Below are 22,317 nucleotides of genomic sequence, written 5' to 3'. Positions count from 1 at the left end.
GACATAATTAATCAAGCTTGTTTAGGATTCCAAACCCGGGAAAAGATTTTCTATTAAAATATCTTTTTTGAACAAGTGGGATTATTTAGGTTATTTGTTTCAAGAGACTTAGATGGAGAAATCAGTGAAATACCCTTACATTGGCGGTTGTAAACTTATAATAGAGGCAATTTTATATGTTCAAAAAATAATTGGGGAAGTTACAACTTTGTTGGCTAATTAATTTAACTACCTCATTCATTTGTCGAGGTAGTTTGACTAATGTGTTAATATTTTCCTAGTAAATTATAATACTATTTGTTGAACGTCACTTCTATGGCAAGTATAGCTCAAGTCCCCAAGCTATCTTACAAAATTACTGTTGTAATTTTAAATTTATTTTTTAAATTTCATTACACTCGAATACTTCTTTTTAAAAAAATAAAATCTAAAATATTTTCAAATTGCTTTTGCTCATAATTGGGAACCCTTTAACAATCAAAGGTATTTTAGTAATTTGCCATTACTCGAATGGCATGAGCCCGCTGATTATGGCACCTCTGGTTGTTCAAGGTTTGAAATAAAAAAGAGTGAGTTCCATGGTACCAAACCTAAACAAAGATGATTATTATCATGTTTTGGCAATTCGGTGTTACTAACCTTGAGCTCAAATTGCTGAAAATAACCCTAAGTTCCTAATCTTCAAGTAATCACGATTTCTCAGCCCTTGGTATATGACCACTTCAGTGAGTTTATGAGGTAAGGATAAATGAAAAATTTTTATCTGAATTATTTACTGAAAAAAATTGTTTTTCCTTCAAACATGTTTAAAGAATCTTCATAATGTAACAGACTGGGTTTGGGCCGCATCTACCTGTCAATTATATAACGTTATGGCCGTTATAAAAGAGCAAAAAAGGTTTTTGCCCAAAAAACTGAAAAGGCAAGGTGAAAATCGTTAAGGACAAGGGGAAGTGAATAGTAAAAAGGAAACGGCAAAAAACTACAAGAAGGAAATCGGATACTACTGGGAAAGGTTTCTATACTTCTTCAAGATCTATGCTTCCCCTAACATCCAGCCATCCAAGTAAGCCACCCACCTTTTGATCTTAGATCCGACTCTTTAAAGTTTTTTATTTTTTATTTTTCTTATACAAATTGTATAAATATGAAATTTGGTATGTGTCATCTTCTCATTGGGGAGCACCTACAAAAAATATTAAAAATATTTTTCGATAAAATATAATGACCAAAATACCTCTTGACTTTTTAGGGGTATTTTGGTTATTTTAGTTTATTGGAGTATTTGTTTTATATTTTTAACATATGCGGGTTTAATAGAAGATTGGACGCTTAAATTTTGAGAAATTGCTCCACCCCGCAATCAAGCCAAGTAGCCCAGCGACAGACGTTGTGGAGCAATTAATATCCAAAAGTTTGGATTTGTCCATATTAATATGAGCCCCAAAAATTACTTCACAAAGCTTAAGAAAGAGCAAAATATTGAGCCGTTATATTACTGCAGTTGACGTTCCATTATATTATGTATGGAGGTGCAATTGACCATCCATTATATTATGTATAGAGATGCTCTTTCCGTGCCCCTTGCATTTATACAATAAGGTCACGGTATAACGACCGTTATTGTACTTTTCGCATCTTTTAGACGACAATTTTTATATAAGGGCGAGGCTTTAAATAATTAAATAAAAGTGCACCTAAAATATCCACTAAAAAAAGGTTATTTTGATGTGTAAAAATCTTCAAATCGATTATTTCAACCTCAACATGCATGCATGGAAATGACAAAAAAATAGATTTCAAATCTTGAAAAAAAATCTATATTATAATATATGTATTTCTGGACTTCCAATTTTCAATATTTGTCAAACGTTCATACATTTACGCAATATGAGCTATTTTTAAAATTTTAAATTTTATTATTAAATCTAAACATAAAGTATCAAGCCATCACAAAAATTTCTAACGCCGAAAAATATATTTCTATGCCATTTAAAAGTGCGCCTTACTTTGATTGGGCATCAGCCCCGTACAAACCGCAGCCTTAAGACATGACATTACTATAAAGTATCGCGTATTTTACATGTTTGAGCAATTTTTTAGTTCATTTTGAATCAGCACGTAATAAATTACTCTCTCTCTCTACCCGAGCTGTTATCACCTCGCTTCGTCTCCTTTACCGCGATAAATACGTGGAATCAAATGACCTGAAGAAAACTCTCTCTTTCTCTCTCTCTCTCTCGTATCAGGGACCTCAATGCTTGCGTCAATGGCGAAAGGGGCAGCAGGTGGTGCAGAAGATGAGGAGCTTATCAGTGCAGCTGATGCTGCATTAGAAGGCTGCAAGGATAGGATCACAATGGCGATTAGAGTAGGCAAAAGCAGAGGAATTTGGGGTAAATCCGGCAGACTGGGTCGACATATGTCGAAACCTAGGGTTTTGGCTCTCTCTAGTAAGTCTCAATGGCCTTTGTTCTTGGAAAATCGAGGGTTATTGGGGTTCTTTTTGGCTTTGATTGGCTTTTAATTTCTGAAAATTTGGGAAATTGCTGCTTATTTTTTTTCCTACTGTTGCTTTCTGTTGCGTTTGATGTTTGATTCGAGAGTTTCAAAGGACTTTTAAATGTGTGAAAGAAGAGTTAAGATTCATGAGATTAATTGTAGAATTCCTTGGATTTCTTGTGAGATGTACTTCTGAGCTCTGAGTGCTTTGTATCTTCCCTCTATTTGAGGACATATCATGAGATGATTCTTAGTATTGATTAATGTTTTCTTCTTCGTTCTATGCTTGTGTCATTATTCATAGATAAATGATCATGTAACTCTTTTGCTTTGCAGTTTGCTTATATCTCATTTTTGTATTATATACATTTTCTCTTTCAACTTTTACTGTAAAATTTCCTGGAAATTTGCACTATGGTGACTTAATAATTGACCATTTGGAGATCTGTTTTTTATGCTAATAATTAGTAAACACACTTCATATTCCTTTTTGAGAAATCATTTTAAAAATCTTCTTTAATCTGGTCTCTGGAAGCTTGATTCTGGAGCTTTTCAGTTATTTTCTTCGTTTATTTATTCATAGCAACCTTATTTTGTGCATCAAACAGTGAACAAGTACCATTTCAGGGCCTCTGGCATACTATTTTTCTGAATCAGAGCTGTTTACTACTGATTACGAGTGAAAAATGGTATTAGGCCACAGGAATTTCAGCACATGTTTGGCTATTTTTTTTGTTTTTGGTTCCAAGTTAATCTATTATAGGTACACACACAGAATAATTTCTATAAGGATCGTGCATATAGCTATAGTCTAAAATGACCTCCAGAGCACATTTAGAGATGTTTTTTGGCCTGAAATATTGCGCAATATATCTGCTTTGAAAAAGTAGCCGTTTCACACACAAAAAAAACGAAAGAAATACTTTGAGTTATTGAAGCTCTAGATACACCACCAAATGGATGATCCATTTTCACCAAAAATGGCACTCATTTTCCCCGAGTTTTTGTTTGAGTCCATTTTTATTTTTAAATTTCTGGTTGCCTAGATGACATCGAAATGTGTTAAAAATTTGGGGTCCAAAAGGACACTTGCTTTTGAGAGATGGAAAATCAAATTTTTTTTAATGTGCATGGATACATTAGTATTTGACTGGTTATTTCTTATTTTGCAGCCAAATTTTCTTCAAAGGGTCAAAGGACAAAAGCTTTCCTTCGTGTTTTGAAGTATTCTTCTGGTGGGGTTCTTGAGGTGATGGTTCTTGAGCTTATTGATGCTAAGGGGCAGTTTACCCATTTCTTTATGTTCTTATTCATGAATATGTGGTGAGGCTTTTTCCCACATCTCGTGGGTTTTTGTATATTATACTTATACTTTAATATTATCTCACTTTTTCTTCAAAAAATATGGAACTGTTTTTTTGCTTCCAAATTTTATTTGGACAGGTGCACATTGAACTTTATCGAGGATTTCTTACAAGTTCTTAGAATTTATCAGTCAATCCTATGCCTTGACCTTTCCCTTTACATATCCCTTGAAAAACATTAGACCGTGTGTTTCAGATTTCTGCTGTTGGCTTCTTAGTTATGGTTAGTGGGACCCTGATGAGGATTTTTGGAGCTTTTGAGGCTTATTACAAGGGCATCCTCTCTGTATTTTTGTTAATTATTATTTGAAATGCACTTTCCTGTGATTGAAGGAGAGTTGGTGTTTTCCTACCTCAAGGAACTACTGATATCATAGTCTTTTGCAAACCAACCTAAAAATAGGTAGAAAACCTGTGAATGATCATCAAATGCGAGTGTGTGGTTATTGGACAAACAAGTGGTCTGTGTGGTTTGTACACGTTGGTTGCTAAGTCAGATTGGCCTCTTCCTTTGTGATTCTCTGAGATTCATGGTCCTCATGGAGGTTGAGGACTCTGGAGGAGGAAAATCGAGGGTCTTTGAGTGATTAAAATCCAGGGTCCCGAGCTAGAGTTGGAGGCTTCCTTGGATGAGTCTCCATAAAAACTTATGATACAAATCCATGACTTTGGTCAGACTCACCCCAAATCTCAGTTTATTCATCTGGACCAGGCACCCTGCTAGGTTCAGATGACTTGAGTGAGTTTGAGCTTAAGTCCCCATATTTTTGGACTCTACTCTTGAGGATCTAGGCCCAGGTTTTGAGTCTTCATTTGTCTGCTGTGGTCTGGGTGGAATTCAAAGTGGTCTGGGTTAGGTTATGGGACCCTTTTCTGGAGTTTTGAGCCTTGACGTGTTGAATCTAGTTGTATTTAAAAAGTTAGGCTGGTAGTATTGCCCAGCATTCTATCTTTTAATTGAGGGTCCAGTTTCTCCTGTGATGAGAAACTCTAAACAATTCGTTATGATTGAGTGAGATTCTCTGAATGCAATATCAGCTGCAGGTTTGATTGTGTTCTTTGAAGAAGTCCTTGGCATCAATGTAACTATTCTAAGGTTTCCTATAGGTCCCAACCAATTAATTGATTTTATAGTGCTGGCTGACTTTGATTGATTACCTGATATTAAGTATGCTATTAACTGGTCTCCCTGGGTTTGTGGGTCATGAACTTTTACTTCTTTCTTTCATTAGCAAAGATATGCGGATGATTTTTGTTCCTTTGTAGCATGGTTAAATATTCTTCTACCCATTGTTTCCTTGCGTGCACATAGCCTGCAAAACTTTACAAGCTCAAGCACCTGTCAAAAGTGGAAGTTACTCCAAATGATCCCAGCGGCTGCACATTTATGCTGGTAAATCTTGAACTTTCTATTCTATTGGCCTCTCATTCTTTAGCTTGAATGCCTGTAACTGCATGCTGCTGAAGGGATCTTCATTTTGGTAGGAAGCTTCTGATAAAAAGTATGATTGAAAAAAATGCTTTTAAAATTTTCTGATATTCCTATATTTTTATAGGGATTTGATAATCTCAGAAGCCAGAGTGTTTCACCACCTCAATGGACCATGCGCAACATTGATGATAGGTAATCGTGTGTAGAGTTGGACCTCTTTTTGCTTAATTTCCTTCTTATCTCTTCCCTACCTTCCATGTCAATCTGGAAGCTACTTCGTATATTGGTTAGTCTCTAGCATGGTTTTTTTAAGGTTTTGTAAATTTCAATTACAAGAACCTACACTCTGGAGTGGTTTAGATGATGATCATGTTGGTTCTATTTTTATCAGAGGCATTATCCACCCTTTATGCATTTCGCCATTAATTTTCTTTTGTTTTTCTTGTAGGAATCGCTTTCTTGTTTGCATTTTGAACATGAGCAAAGAAATACTGGGTCGTCTTCCAAAATTGATTGGAATAGATATTGTAGAGATGGCTCTTTGGGCAAAGGTGCATATCTTCTCTTTCGATCATCTGTATTTCTTTAACATTCTGACATTGATTCGTTTTACCGTGAAAATTTCCTTGATTTAAAAAATGAGCAAGTTGCCTTTTGGTTTTGTATTATGTGCTCTTACTACATGTGTGGCACATGGCTAATGGTTTAAGCCTCATCTGGATGCCACCCCAAATCATGTTTCGGCACAGTTGGGGAGGCACTTTAGGCGATATTTGATAGCCAGAATGCGTGTTGGTGGCTTCTTTGGATGCCATTTTATATTCATTTTATATACACACACTCAAGAAACATCACTTCTTGGTGAGTATAAAAAGAGAAAGTACCTAGTTTTATCCACAACACAGAAACGTTGCATTTTGATGAAATTCAAACCATGTACGTTACCAGCACATTAGTTGCATCAAATATAAAGGTTGATTTGCGAAATATCAGTCACTGAAAAATCTGCTATTATATCTAACAGGAAGTATCTAAATTTATCACCAGTCAAATTGTTCATTTTGTGCTGTTTTCAGCCTGAAAATCCTAATCATAAGCAAACAGCGTTGTTGTCATCTTTGCATGTAGATGACATGGGTTTGCGAAACTATTCTTCATTTTATCTATTGAAGACTCCAATTTTTCTTGTAATTTTCTTTAATAATATTTTTAATTTTCTGAAGTTTTAATGATATTGATATTGAGAAAGAAACTCTTGTTGTTAAATAAGCCAGCAAATAACACATTCCCATCTCATTAATTAGTTATGGCCAATAGAAGCTTTAATTATATGTTGATCGTAAATCTGCTTAGTTGCTATATTTTAGGTAGACAGGATATTTTTGTTGAATGTGCAGAGTAAGTACCCCTCTCCTTTCAAAATAATTTCCATTTTCGCTTCTCTTTATAACTCAACTGTGAGTCATAGGCCACCACTGAGGCAAACATTTACGGGCTCTATGTTTCTCTTTACTGCTTGTAATATGTGTATACATATGCAGTAATAGGGGCAAAGTAATACCCACAGATGAGAGAATTTTTATGAACATCTCCATTTAGTACTTCTCACTTTGATTGAGATCCCATGTTATAGCATTTTCCTTTGCTTTTTGAAAATTATCTGCCTTTTCTATAAATGGTTTCTTCTATGGAGTGCTTCTCAGGTGTTGTGCCCGACCTTCAACCAAAGAGATGAATATATGTCCAATTTGTGTAACAGGATTTTCAAGAGGCCAGACAGTAAGTAAAGCCTTCACTTGTGAAAACATGTGAAGGCTGATCTCCACCATCATCCACCGTTTCAAAATGTGTTATTTTTGGTTTTAGCTGTAACCAGTGCTATATCAACATTTAGTAATCCCTAATCATTGTTCATGTATGATGGAAACAGCCTTGAATTGTTTTTACATTTCGAGACTCAACATGCATTACACTTTCTATTTTCAATATATGATGTGGCTGCTTGACATTTTACTCGTTATTTTTATTATTATTTAAAACCACACCTGCTGCTCCACTGTAGCATATATGTGTTGATTTTTTTTTTGGTTCCCCTCCTTCCAAGGCTGATCTGTCTTGTTGTCAATAATAACTTGTTTTCTGTGAATATACTCTAGGAAAATACACCAACTGTTACCACTAAAGCAAGTACTCCTGATGGTCCAGCTGCATCTGTTATGACACAAAATGATTTGAGAGTAACTGTAGAAAGAGACCTTGTTTCACAAGCTGAAGAGGAGGACATGGAGGCTCTCCTTGGAACGTGTGTTTCTTAATCATTTTTTCTTTTTAAGTTGCTTCATCCAAATGATTCTTGTTTTATTCACATTTATTTATGTTCATTAGGTTTATCTTTGAAAATATTGTTGCAGTGTTATATATTTTTGTTTAGATTTCTGATTAGTGTACAATGATATTTATGAACATATTTATTGCCACTGACTTGTACTAGGGCATTTTGTCGCCAAGCACCCTCAAATTTTATTAAATAACATTTCTGTGTTTCTATTTCTTTGTGTACCCCTTGAGGTGCAGCTTGATGTATATGCAGTGCAGCTTGATGTATATGCTGCTTCTCTTTGGAGTTTATCACTAACAACTCATGTGTACACAGTACACCGAGATGTATATGCTTTTTCTTTTTGATATTTGTTGTCACATGCATGCTTGCACACAAGGGGAGGGATGGATGAAGGGAGCGTTATGTGTCAAAACATTATAAATTGATGTCTTTGCCCTTCTATTCATAGCATGTGTTTAGGTCTTGATGCCATTTAAAATTACCTCACCCATGTACTTATATTATTTTCCCTCTTTTGTTTTGATATATGCCTTTTTTCTGGTAATTTGAATATTAAATATGAATAAATGTAGAATGCAAAAAAAACGAGGGGTAAGAAACACCCAACATAAGCCGGACCCTACTCAAGAAAAGGCATACTTTTGATCCAGTACTTGCAAAGAGGGGTCTGATTGGCCACTTAACCTCCTGGTACTTTTGGAGGACTGTTTCATAAACAAAATACTCTTCTACAAATTTCACAGATGGCCTGACAAGCATCCAATAATAAACAATTTAATCTTCATTTTCCATGCACCAGATCTATTGAGGACAACTCCCTAAATAACCTGGACCTTGGGGAATTCTTATAGTAGATCGTGAAGCTCCAGAATGTGTTAACATCTCTGTGATGGTCATGCCTGGAATCCGACCTGGATATGCACAATAACTCACTAGTCTAATTCCCTCACTTAAATTCTCCTGTCCAGAAGTATCTCGGCGCTCTTCTTAGTTGAGTTTTAGTGACACATTTTAGAGGCATATCTAAAATGCACGGTTCCTATGATATAGACTTATTGCATATAATGATCATTGTGGGTGTATAATTCATGCTTAAAAAAATCCTACCCTTCAGATGCAATTCCTAGTTTTCTACTGTTGAAGTTGACGGGAACCCTTAAAGGGAAACTTATCAGAACTTAGACGGCTCTTGTGAATTCACATTGCGACATAAGATGTATTTCTGTTTACTTTCTTCGAACACTTGCAGTGAAATTCTGGGTTATATTCTTTGCATTGCAGGTGAAAGCATTAGCATTATGCTTCTAATATCCGGTTGAGCAAAGAAGTTGTAGGTGGACTCTTGTCACGTTTCTGCACTTTAAAGGAACTTCTCTGTCCACTAGGCTGAAATGGTGGATTAATTTTATCAAGAAATTGTTCAATAGATTTGAGGCCTAAATCATTCACTGCACTTATGAGCTATGACATACATGCATATTTAGAGATTACCCACCGAACTTACCTCCCACTAGTGAAACATCAGGTTCTACCCCACAGGATTCACCTGTGATCTCTTCTTCTTTCTGAAATTTGTCCATCCTGACATAAAGATATAGTTGCTTGTCTACTTGAGCCATCTCATTATATTAGGGCTTTGCCTAGGCTAGATATTCCTAAAATATCTATATATATAGCTTTTTTTTAATGGTCAATTTGGACAGTAGCTGGCTCAGATAAAGTGTTAATGTCCCTTTACTATAATTCAGATATGGGATCTGTTGTGAAGCAACACTTATGGTTTAGACTTTTACCTTGTTATTGGTTGCAAGATCTGCATGATATGTGGTTGACCATTTCCTTCATTGGAAAGATATCTATTGATACATTTGGTGTTTTCTTTGTTGATTGTTCACAACAATAATGTTTTGTGCTTCCTGATTTAATGACAGGTATGTAATGGGTATTGGAGAGGCAGAGGCCTTTTCTGAAAGGCTGAAGCGAGAACTACTTGCTTTGGAAGCAGCTAATGTTCATGCCATTTTGGAAAGTGAACCTTTGATAGAGGAGGTAATCTTGGGATCCTGGAGCCATTAAGTTGAGTTCTTTCCTTAAATTATAAAAGAACCATTGCTTAAATCAGATGCTAAGATTCTGTTGGCAATATGAACTTTCCACACATGTTAGGAGCTTTGAAAATAGCTTTGTAGTGTAATTGTTGCAATTGTTTATTATATTGTAATATTTGTTCAATGTAAGCATTGCCTAGTGCTGGCTTGACCATGAATTTCTTATTCTGCAGTGATTATAGTTGTTAATTGTCACTTTGTTTTCCTTTTCCATCCTGTTTTTACCATTAACTTTTTTTAATATTATTTCTCTCAGAATCCAGATTGAGTTACATTAGCTGTTTGGTTTGTTTCTTAGTAGAAATCTGTGAGGCTTGCAGGTTTTGCAAGGACTAGAAGCAGCATCAGTTTGTGTGGAAGACATGGATGAGTGGCTAGGTATCTTCAATGTGAAGCTTAGACACATGAGAGAGGACATTGAATCAGTAAGGCTGTACCCTCTTTTTGCACTGGAGTTGTGGGATCCAATTTTTCATCCCTCTTTATAGTTGTAAATTATGGGCTTTTTATTTAAATATAGTTAAAATTTCATTGATCAAAATTGTGTGCATGTATAAAGATCACGTATAAAAATTAGCCTATGGATGAAGAGCTCAGCTGTACAACAGAATGAAGTATTCTATTAATGCCTATCTAAGCCTCAAAAACTGTCCACTGATAATGAAGATTTCATTGCCTCTTTTGCTAGGGCGTCTGCCAACCCATTGGACTCTTTTGAATCTCAACCCCATGCTTGTAGACTACAGTTCTTGCATTGCTTGTTTCACTAAAAATCTCTTCAAATTTTGTTTGTAACTGACAGGGAATTCCTCTTTCCCTCTGGGACAAGCTATCACAGTTGTGGAGTCCCCTTCTATTATCAGCATTTGGCACCTCGAGTCTACGTTTCTCAGACCAATTAGTCGCACCGGCATCTCAGCCTCATTGACATTGCATTCATGTCATGGCCCTGAGTAACTTAGCAATATCTTCGGTTGATCGTTGCTCGCCACCCCTCCTTCCCCACTCTGCCTGGGTTATCTTTTGAACATCTATCGAAGTTCACCTTTATTAGACCCACTGGGCATGGAATCCATTTGGTGGGTCTTGTCTTTCCTAACAAGTTACCTCAGTCTTCTGCCATTTAGTTTCAGAGTCATTCATTGAATAACCCCAGAATCCTTAGATGCAACAGTTGCTTTTAATTGCTCTTTCCTCCTCTCAACCCCCATGTTTTCATTATTGGAGTAACTGTCGTTTTGCTTAAGCCATGTTGATGTAGGAAAATTGATATAGAACAGTAAAATCAGTAAACTTCAGGCCAAGCACAAGCAACAAATAGGAGAAGCCTAGGATTTTTCTTCAAACCCAACGGGGGCTCCCAAAAGCCTAAGCTCTCTCTCTCTGAAAAGTCACGTGAGTGGCTGTCCATAGCCCCATGGACCTCTTAAATCTCATTATTTAATTTTCGAAGACATTACGTGACCATACAATAAGACTCACAAGTCCAAATAACTTTTAAAATAAACGATCATGACAATAAATGAAATGCCAAGAAAGTCCCAAACTGGTCTAGAAAGTAAAAGCAATTAAAACTAACAGAAAAATAACCCTAAAATAACTAGAAAATTATCCCAAGCTTGCTTGCTCTTCTTGGTAGCCCTCCTAGGGTTCACATCCTCCAAATTTACGCGAGAGCTACGAGGAATCTGCTGCTTCTATAGAAAATACTCCTCACTTTGTCCACTTGATGCACTTTGCTCATCATCATTCTCCCGGGTTGAGCCTCGAGGTAAAACCTTCATCTTCATCATCTCTGGCCCAAGATACTCGAATGTATTGGCAATGTTAAAGATATTGGAACTCTGAAGTCTTCATATGTGAAGGTGAGGTGACCTTGTAAGCGTTGTTGTCTATCTTCTTCAAAATCTTGAATGATTTTACTCTGCGGCCATTCAACATTGTGTATTGCCTGCTGGATGCCTCCTTTTCATGAGATACACCATCACCAAACTATCCACATTGAACTCCTTGAAACAACGGTGTTTTTCCACCTCTTCTTTGTACTTGGCTTTTGTGAAGTGATGTAGATGTTCTATGAAGAAAACAGAGAAATAACAATTTCAAGGAAAAACACAATTCTGAAGAAACCTAGGATTTCTTCAAACCCTACCTAGGTCTTCAAAAGCCAAGACTTTTTTTTTCTTTTTTGAGAAGTTCAAAAGCCAAGGCTTTCTTTGTCCTTTTCTCTGGAAAGTCGTGTGAATCGGTTGTCTATAGACCTCTGCACCTCTTAAATGTTATTGTTTAATGTTAAAAAACATTAAATGTCCGTGCAATAAATAAAATGACCAAAAATCCTAATTGAAGTGATTTTCAAACAAATGACCGCTGACTGTAATAAATGCCTAGAAAACCCCCAACTGGTCCAGAAGGCAATTAAAACTAACAGAAAAATAATGGAAAATACCGTAAAGTACTCCCAAGCAACTGTTGTTCTTCTTGGTAGCCATTCTAGGGTTCACATCCTCCAAATATACTCGAGAGTTAGGAGGGATCTACTGCTCTAATCGAAGATACTCGTCACTCTTTCTACTTGATGCACTTTGCGCATCATCACATGTTAACCATAGAATTCCAAAATGGTTAGACTTCAAAAGATACAGCCCTTGTTGGGCAAGGGGGAAGTGTACCATTGCTGTAATGAGGCTTCCATTGAAGCTGGAACCGCCAGTTTAACCCAAGTATAGTGAAAGTGTTCAATATGACATTCACTGGGGGAAAGTGCGGAAGTAAGTGGTTTACTGATTCAAAAGCTTGCTTACACATCAGACATATGTTGTATAAGCAACATTCATCAACAAAATAACCATTACTTTCCTGCAAAAAAGAAACAAGAAATTCAGAACAACCATGGTGGTGCTGAAAACGTAATGGTTTTGATGAAAATGTATGTTAAGCTTTATCTTGCGGAAATATTTGTCGTCAGAATGCTTATTTAAATCTTGGTGGAGTCTGAGACTTCCATAATACCTGGAACAAGCAAAAACTGAACAGTATTTGACAGGAAAACAGTGTTCCTTTTCGAGCGTTGAGCAAGTTGAAATCTTTAAAACAATGTGATACCAAAGCGTTGGTATTGGTGGCTTTTCTGAGGTGCATTCTGATTAGCAACACTCTAATTAGCGTACCTTGTATTTAATTGCTGATACCAATTGTGCATCATGGATTTGTGATGCTCCTTGTAGAAGTCCGATATTTGTCATGCATGTTTGATCCTTGCTCATGAGGTTGAACTGATATGTTCTAATGATATTCTACTTGCCATAATTCAGATTGAATCTCGGAATAATAAGTTGGAGATGCAGTCTGTAAATAATAAAGCACTCATTGAAGAACTTGATAAGCTTCTTGAAAGACTGCGTGTCCCTTCTGAGGTATGATCACTGTTGACGGATTGTGGAACCACATATGAAGTCATACACATTGGTCCTTTGTTAATTTCTTAGAATTGTCTATTGACTGCAGGTTTAATCATTGTTAATTTTGTAGAGTTTTCATTTGATTGCAGTTTGCATCATCGCTAACTGGGAGTTCCTTCGATGAGGCACGCATGCTTCAAAATGTTGAAGCATGTGAATGGTTGGCTACCGCATTGCATGCTCTTGAAGTACCAAATTTGGATCCTTGCTATGCAAATATGCGCGCTGTATGTCTTCTAACTCATTTGTGTATAGATGGCCTTCTTTTCGACCATGTACCTATTCTATATTTCTACGTAAAGAGTGGCTTCTTCATTGCTATTCTAGAAGTGCACCATCTGCATTCCTTATGTTCTTCATTGCATTTTATCTCTTCAAATATTGTAATTATCCAAATACTATTGCATGACCTGATCACCTACTTTTTGATACACAATGACGAGGTTATTATTTGAAGAATACTTCAATTATAGTATTTATGATTTTTTTTGTGTGATTATTATCACTGTCTGTGACCAAGATTCCCATGATAAGTTTGGGATGTTTTACGAGTTGGAGGTTATTTCAGATACTTGGCATTCTTGTTGATTAAAAAACATGAAATTGAAAAATCATTTCTTACTAATTGGTGGAAACTGGAAACAACAAAACCAAGAATCTGCACTCTTCTTCTTAAATAAGTATGCCTTTTGAAGTATCACCTTTTAACTTTGCATGAAACAAACAACATGGTGCAATTCGATTGCTGGATTTCAGTCATCTGCAAAGTCTAAACCATTTAAAGTATTTCTTGAGGAGTCCCCTATAAGTTGCTTCCCATTATGAATGTAGCTGCTTTAGTCATAAGTTTTTCTTTTATAAGCCTAATATTCTTATGTATGCCTTGTGCATTAGTTCTATGATCCTGGAAATTGACCTTTAGCAGGGATTTCCCATGTATTGGTCACTTTGCATCCAAATGATGTTCTCTAAAGGAGTCATCATGAATAATACGGCTATTTGTTCAGGCCTTTTTTTCTGTTCTAGGATTCCGAGAGTATTCTTTACCATAATTCTTCAGTCTTATTTTATATTCATCATTCATTGTGTTTGAATATTCATGTTTGAACTTTTTTACAGGTCAGAGAGAAGCGTGCGGAACTTGAGAAGTTAAAAACTACATTTGTAAAACGAGCATCTGAGTTCCTGAGAAACTATTTTGCTAGTCTGGTGGACTTTATGATTAGTGACAAGAGCTACTTTTCTCAGGTTAGAATTCCTTTGAATAGCTCCATGTTGCAGTGAGCCTTGCAACTTACAGAAGCTATTACAATAGATGCAATTTAACTGTAGGTTGTACATTTGGATGCCTGCAGCGTGGGCAGTTGAAAAGGCCTGACCATGCTGATTTGAGGTACAAGTGCAGGACATATGCACGGCTTATGCAGCATCTAAAGGTTGGTTTATAGGTATATCCTTCTGCTTTGTCAGCTAAGGACACATTATGTGATATCTAATATACTTTTTGACTTTCAGAGTCTAGATAAGAGGTGCCTGGGCCCTCTGAGAAAAGCTTATTGCCAATCTCTGAACGTTCTGCTTCGACGAGAGGTCAGAATGAGAAATCTTTATTCCATCTAATGCTTTGAATTGATCCGTAATTATCATCTCTTAAAGATAAAATGTTCATAGGAAGAGGCCTGAGCCATTGTCAAACTGGATTCTAGATCTTACCTTATGTATTTCATTACTTAAAGGGCAATCTTCAAATCACCAATGGCTGCAGTTCTTTGAGAGTTCCTGAAAAAAGCAAGAAAACACTAAATGCTGGAAGAAGTATTGTTAGTCATGTTATGATGATGGGCGCCCTTTTTAGCTTTATTTTCAGGGAGCTGCAGTGACTTTTCATTTCATCATCATTCTTTATAGAACTTGATTTTGATTTTGGCAGCTGAAGTCTTATGCAATAGCTGGTGCTTTTTTTGCTAATATAGAAAGTATTTGCTTCTTCACTCATGTTAAAATTTCAAATTAAGATGTTTCTTTCAGCCAAAATGTAGCTCATGTTTATATTATGCTTGTTAACCTTGTGGTTTGGTCAGGGAAATCAGAAAATTTTATTACAGATTGACTTAGGTGTAAATATTTTCCAGGCTCGTGAGTTTGCAAATGAACTTCGTGCTAGCACCAAAGCATCGAGAAATCCTACAGTCTGGCTGGAAGGCTCTGTAGGATCCAATCAAACAGCAAATAATGCAGATACTTCTACAGTCTCTGAAGCTTACTCAAAGATGCTGACTATATTCATACCTCTCCTTGTCGACGAGGTTAGATCTGTTATTTATCTTTCTTATGTATTATCTTGCTGCCAATAATCTTTTTTACCTTTTGTTGCTAATTTGTTTATATCATGAATTCCAGAGTTCATTCTTTGCGCATTTTATGTGCTTTGAAGTTTTGGCACTTGTTCCACCTGGAGCTCCCTCTGCTAATGCTGACAAAAATGGATCCAACAGTGATACTAACGAAGACGATTTGAGTCCAATAGACCTTGACGGAAATGACATCAAACCTAGTAATTGCTTGACTTCCTTTGTCATAAGCCTGTCCAAATAGCAATATATCCTACGGTGTTTTATGTATTCACTTCTGCCATGGGATGCACCTTCAACTTGCTCATCTGTTTCATTCTGCAGATAAAAATTCAGCTGAGCTGGCAGCATTGAATGAATCACTTCAAGAATTACTAGATGGAATACAAGTAATTTTTTCCTCTCTAGATTCTTCTGCATAAATTATGTCATGCTCAAACTTGCACATCTCTGGGGCACAAATTTCTACCATGTTAAAATGGCCTTTCACAACCATGGGTTACATGAAAATGTATGAAGAACTCAAGTATACATTACCAAGTTAAAGAGCAGGTTGCATATTTGCAGCTGCACATTTTTTTAACTTATTAATGATAGAGTTTGGTACAACTAATGACCAATATTACTTATGATTAATCTTACTGCCCTTTATATGTCATCAAATGTGTGTTTGTGTGTCACACGAGACTCTCAGCCTTGATTTATTTATAACCAATCAAAGGCCTCTGTTATCTCTTTCACTTGGTACTCTTTTTTCTCTTTCTGTCTAAATCAGTTCCCACAAAATAGGGATCTACGTCTCTCTCTAATGTGAAACCCCATTACAGGAAACTAAATCAAACATAGACTCCCATGAGATATGGACTTATGATCCCCCCCCCCTCTTTCTCTCTCTCTTTCTCTCTCTCTCTCTCTCTCTCTCTCTCTCTCTCTCTCTCTCTCTCTCCCTCTCCATGTTATCCTCTGTCTAGCAATGATGCTTCATATTGGATTCTTGGAATGACAACTTCAACTTGTGCTCTTGTTTTCTGTATGACAACTTCGACTCGTGCTCTTGTTTTCTGTTACATCTTTTACATCCATTGGTGCCAATTGGACTAAGTTGTTGTGCGGATTAGCTTCATGATGTGTATCATGAAATGTCTTAATGCTTTCGTTTTTGCAAAACACATGTCATTAAGTTTCAGAAATTTTATCTTTAGACTCGTAGAGAATTTTTTAGTTGTCTTTCCACGCCAAACTGATGTTAAATGGACTAAACTTGTTCTTTTCTCAACCAAATTTTAGGATGACTTCTATGCTGTTGTGGATTGGGCATACAAAATTGATCCTTTGCGTTGTATATCCATGCATGGGATTACAGAGAGATACCTTTCTGGCCAAAAAGCTGATGCAGCTGGATTTGTCCGTCGCTTACTTGATGACCTAGAGTCGAGGATCTCTATGCAGTTTAGCAAGGTGAATTGCAGACTATCTCTATTATGCTGTATTTCGTGATTCTTTTCTCTCTGTGGAATCTTTCAGCTTCAGGATATATGATATATTTGGTGATTATTTTCTCTCTGGGGAATGAGGGAATGTGCTTTCTTATATGAATCTCTTGATATCAGTTTGTGGATGAAGCTTGTCACCAAATTGAAAGGAATGAACGAAATGTACGGCAAATGGGTATTCAGTCATATATCCCAAGGTGACTTTTGGATGCTTTTTTAATTGAAAAGAATCTTGTTAAAAATGCTTTTATTGAATGAATGGAATGGCATTCCTCAATGACTGCCTTGCTCAAGACTAAATTTATGTTTTCACCGAAAATAGCATTTCATTAGCAGTACCTGAAGAAATAATGTTCTTCGTTTATGTAGATTTGCTACTCTTGCGACTCGAATGGAGCAATATATTCAAGGACAGTCCAGAGACCTTGTTGACCAAGCATACACAAAATTTGTAAGTTCCAGATTTTGTATCTTCTTATTTTGATATGTAGTTGACTTATGTTCTTTGTTTTCTTTATCTGAACATTTCATGCTCGAATTGTGACTAGAATACGAAGTTGTTCAGAAATGAAAAATCAATCTTTCTTGTCTTTAAGCTTAATTGTACGAAATCATGTCTGACACTTAGATATCATTTTGTTGAAAAAGGTTAGCATAATGTTTGTAACTTTGGAGCGGATAGCCCAAACTGATCCAAAGTATGCTGATATGGTACTTTTAGAGAATTATGCTGCTTTCCAAAACAGGTAATCTGTCTTTTGAACTTTCTGGATCCATACTTTCAAGGTTATGGGAATATTGAAAGAAAATATGGTGATAATCCTTACCTGATATATGCTGATAAGAAATAGTTTATATGCAGTTTGTATGACTTGGCTAATGTTGTTCCGACCCTCGCAAAGTTTTATCATCAAGCAAGTGAAGCATACGAGCAAGCTTGCACACGCCACATCAGTGTTATTATATACATTGTGAGTATCCTCTGATAATTATGTATGCTGTGGTTTGTTTGGATACTTGAAGATTCATTTCCAGGATTTAAATATCCAAGATATGACATTAAAAATTGCATTTAACGCTCTTTTGATCCCCAATATCCTGGATATCCCAATCCACAAAAGGGCTCATATCAGGCATTTGCCAATCCAAATAAACAACTGGATTTGTAATATCCAGGATATGCCAATTCCAGGGAGATTATCGATTGGTGTGTTGAGGGGATTGTTAAGCCAGTTTTATCTCCTCCTTTATTACTCTCCCCTTCCCCTCATCCAGAAAGAGAGAAAAAGCAAAATTAGAGTGAGAAAGGGCGCAGTTATAGAGAAATAAGTTGGAAATGACACGCTAAGAAAAGGTGGAGTTAGAAAGGGCACAGTTAAAGAAAGAAAGGGCATACTTAGAGAGGAAGTGAGGAAGTGCATGGTTAGAGAGAGAAGAGCTATATAGAAAAATATCTCAGTTAAGGGGAGAGGGAAGAGTTAAGAAAGAGAGGGCAGCTAGAAAAAGTTTAAGAGAGATGAAAGGGCATGGTTACAGGAGAGTGAACAGGTAGGGATGGAGTCAGAGAGAGAAAGGCCACGGTTAGAGAAAGAGGAGTTAAGAGAGAAAGGGACGGTTGAACAGAGTGGAGTTAGAGAAAGGGCACAGTCAAACAGATAAAGTGCACAGTTAGAGAGGAATTAGGGAGAGAGAGGGCATGGTTGGAAGAGTTTGAGAGACAAAGGGCACGGTTAGAGATAGTGGAGTTAAAGAGAGAAATGACACAATTGGAGGGAAAGAAGTTTGTGAAAGGGACCGATTAGAGAGAGAGAGAGGAGTTAAGGAAATTGCACAGTTAGAGAAATAGGAGTTAGAAATAGAGAGAGAGAGGAGTTACAGAGAGAACAAGCATGGTTAGAAAGAGATGAGTTAGAGAGAAGAAAATATGATAGATCTTTTATAACTTGAAAATTGAATGAAAATGGTGAATCATTGATTTAAAAATATGGGAACGAAATAGCGGATTTGCAAAACCTAGATCATCCATATGCTCTCGAAACAGCATTTGCCTTGTATCGAGGATTTTTATCTCCTAAAAGATTGATATCCGGGATATGAATCAAGTCCAGGATTGAGATTTCCAAGGAGCTAAATGGGCAAGGTATTTTCCTCTCATTCTTCTCTGTTTCCCTATCACTAGTAGAAAAAAATTGCTGGCATGATGCATATCTTAGAGTATCTAATTGATGCTCAGTCATTGAGGGAATTTCGCTCATTTGTTATTGCAGCAATTCGAAAAGCTTTTCCAATTTGCTCAGAAAATAGAGGATTTAATATACACAATTACTCCAGAGGAGGTAAGAGGTTCTCTTATTGATGTCAATCTGTAGTTTGTAGTACTATATCATTCAGTTATACTTGTCGAGTAATTTTAGAATTAACATACAGAGATCATACTTCAACTTTTAAGACCTTGCTTTTGGACTTTAAACATCCGATGGTTCCTGAAGCTGTTGAGTATTATAACCGGGGTATGCTCTGTATTTTCTTCTTTCAGATTCCTTTTCAACTTGGACTATCAAAGATGGACCTTCGGAAGATGTTAAAATCTAGTCTTTCTGGGGTAAGCTACAGAAATTATCAATAGTACAACCTCCTGGCCTTTTCACGGATAATAATTGTTGAATTGTTCTATTTCAGGTGGATAAGTCTATCAGTGCCATGTATAGAAGGTTGCAGAAGAATCTAACATCAGAGGAGCTGCTTCCCTCTTTATGGGACAAATGCAAAGTAAGCAAGCAATTTTCTCTTTTTATTCAACCTAATAGGGGAAAAGACTACTGTTGTGGAATCTTTACGCAAGTTGTAAATATCAAATAGCCTATCATTCTTTTGATCGAATTTCAAGCCCATCACATCAAAATGAGTTTTGAAATTCATAAAAATAAACGTAAGGTTAAATTTCAGGTGTATTTTGATAAATTTCCCTGGGAGAAAAGGGGAACTTTCTCTTGGCATTTGATAGGAACTCATTGGTCCCTGGGGTTTGAGCTTTCTTTTTAATTTATTTATTTTTCAACTTAAGAGATAACCACAAACTTTTAAGAGGGAAGTTGTACCACAAGCCAGTGGAGTATGGTATATTGTACTCTGTTGATGATGGACATCGTGGGCCGTAGTGGGACATTTACCCAGGTTTAGTTTGCCACTGCCATCCATCATCAGGAATGGACAGTGGTTGCCTCTTTTTCGTACGGTATCCATACCCCATGGGACTACGATATACTTAACAGTGTACTCTCACTCTCTCTTCCACCCCCCTTTTCCGTCTTAAGTTAACTGCATGAATGAAATCAAGTTGACAATTGGGATACTTTCTTGAAATCTTCATGTCATTCTTTGATCAATTACAGCATGGACCTGATTTTTTTATGCGGTTGCATATTAGAATGTCAACCCCTTTCATTAGGGTTCGGAATGCCATATTGCCTCTCAAATGACACTGTATTTTAATGTATTTGTCGTATGCATTGAAGTTTATGCATAGATGCATTAAATCCTTTTTCTTTTCGGGATAAGTCACATTGAAATTTTTTATAAAGCACCATTTGACATAGCGCGTCTTCATGGGTCTTGTAGAAAGAGTTTCTGGATAAGTACGAGAGCTTTGCTGTATTAATTGCCAAGGTATACCCCAATGAGACGATCACTTCTGTTGATGAGATGCGAGATCTGCTTGCTTCTATGTAGGATACCAGTCTTCCTAATGTACAAAAGCTGCAATTTTTATGTAATTATGAGGTATGCCCAATGTTTTGTAGATTAAAATATGTGCTATTAAGACAGAATTTGTTCTGTGGTGTTTTATCATTCGAGTACTGTAACCAGGCATGGAAGTAGCAGTTTTATTATCACAGTTTTCCATTTATTTGTTCATTTTTCACACTTAAGCATGAATGTGGTAGCTTGTAATCTTGCATCTCTCTCTCTCTCTCTCTCTCTCTCTCTCTGCATGTGTGAACCATGTTTTTTCCATTTGCATACTGTAACCAGGCATGGGAGGAACCACCAGGCATCACCTTGAAAGCATATAAAGACGACCCTCTCGAGAATACTGCTATATGTTCATGTGCTGTGAAATTTACTATAAGAACGGATTTTTCTTGTGAGATAAATTTACAAATAAAACGAATTATATTTATACACTCACCCTGAAAACTGTGGCTAATTGTCATTACTGATAACGTTTTATGCAGGTTCAGAGAAAATTTCATATTTTGGATGGAAAACTAACATATCACAACTTTTACTGGCTTTTATAGGCAGCACGAGTGGCCCCTCACAACGTAGCCTATATTTATCGTACGTATTTGATAAGCTAACCAACTGAATTATCATTTATCAGTAGCTGCTCCATTAAGAAAGAATTTCTTCTTTTTTGGAGTTAAATACTGTAGCATAAGCCAGTGAGAGAAGGCAATTAGATGGCTGAAATTTGGTGGAGTACGTAACACAGTTATTTTTTTTATTTTCATTTAAAGTGTCTAGATGAGGAGTATATGTGTGCAAAATTTTTTTGTTTTTCACACCGTTACTTTTTTTAGAAAAAAAAAAGGTTCTAACATGCGATATTATTTGTTTTGGGACTCGTGCTTGTACTATTCAAAACCCAGGATTCATAAAAAAATTGATAAGACGGTTTGGATGTAAGCTTTGATTATTAGCAAATGTAGGTCGTAACTAAAACTATTGAACTTTGTGGCTTGCCTTAGTCCCTTGCTTTCGTATTATGATAAAATCGGCTGATTTGAAATGCAAATTAAGGGGGTACCTCTTGCATTTTAAAGAGGGTCTCTGTCCCTAGTTAATTCAAATGCGAAAATGCCATGGGCTATGTTAGTCGCCTTGATCATGAAATTGGTATATACGAAAATGATATATTTACCTTTAGGGAGGGCAAAAAGTGGATGGATTGTCAAAAAAAAATAAAAAAAAGTTCTTCCTACAGGTGTTTTCACCTATTTTGGCAAACACGTTTGGTTCATTTGAAATTGTACTCTGAAAAATAATTTTATATGAAATTTTTTTTTGATGTGGTTAAATGTGGAAATATTTTTACCTCAATTAGTTGTCAATTGACGTGAAAAGATGTATAAGATCAAATGGTATAAAAATATTTTTGCACTTGACCACATGAGAGTTTCATGTGAAAATGTTTTTAAGAAAACAATTTCACGTATATCAAACATTTTTTAGAAAACAATTTCATGTGAACCAAACATGTAA

The 22,317-nt window shown here is 36.2% G+C and overlaps 1 protein-coding gene across 3 annotated transcripts; it reads left to right on the top strand.

Annotated features, from left to right (window-relative positions):
• The first annotated feature begins 2,067 nt into the window (after positions 1-2,067).
• Positions 2,068-20,967, top strand: LOC18445989 (exocyst complex component SEC3A). Of its 3 annotated transcripts, none has more exons than XM_006856115.4 (25): positions 2,068-2,453; positions 3,675-3,751; positions 5,179-5,259; positions 5,423-5,490; positions 5,747-5,849; positions 7,455-7,600; positions 9,571-9,688; positions 10,068-10,172; positions 13,062-13,163; positions 13,298-13,435; positions 14,328-14,456; positions 14,564-14,644; positions 14,724-14,798; positions 15,341-15,514; positions 15,609-15,762; positions 15,884-15,948; positions 16,847-17,017; positions 17,170-17,249; positions 17,422-17,503; positions 17,701-17,798; positions 17,915-18,023; positions 19,320-19,388; positions 19,589-19,654; positions 19,732-19,821; positions 20,671-20,967. In XM_006856115.4, exons 1-25 carry the CDS (start codon positions 2,258-2,260, stop codon positions 20,779-20,781), a joined length of 2,688 nt encoding a protein of 895 aa, XP_006856177.2. In that variant the 5' UTR covers positions 2,068-2,257; the 3' UTR covers positions 20,782-20,967. The 3 variants fall into 3 exon arrangements, 2 of the variants coding, with proteins under 2 accessions (XP_006856177.2, XP_088712921.1); XR_016048399.1 differs by having other exon boundaries at positions 2,070-2,453; positions 16,923-17,017; XM_088856795.1 differs by lacking the exons at positions 2,068-2,453; positions 3,675-3,751; positions 5,179-5,259; ... (5 more) ...; positions 13,062-13,163; positions 13,298-13,435 and having other exon boundaries at positions 14,541-14,644.
• The last annotated feature ends 1,350 nt before the right edge of the window (positions 20,968-22,317 follow it).

Source organism: Amborella trichopoda, chromosome 13 (genome assembly GCF_054954075.1).
Source record: "Amborella trichopoda isolate Santa Cruz 75 chromosome 13, AtrichopodaSantaCruz75HAP2 v2.0, whole genome shotgun sequence".
Classification (NCBI taxonomy): domain Eukaryota; kingdom Viridiplantae; phylum Streptophyta; class Magnoliopsida; order Amborellales; family Amborellaceae; genus Amborella; species Amborella trichopoda.
The sequence above is the reverse complement of the archived record's forward strand: the minus strand, read 5'-3'. Positions and strand labels throughout refer to the sequence as shown.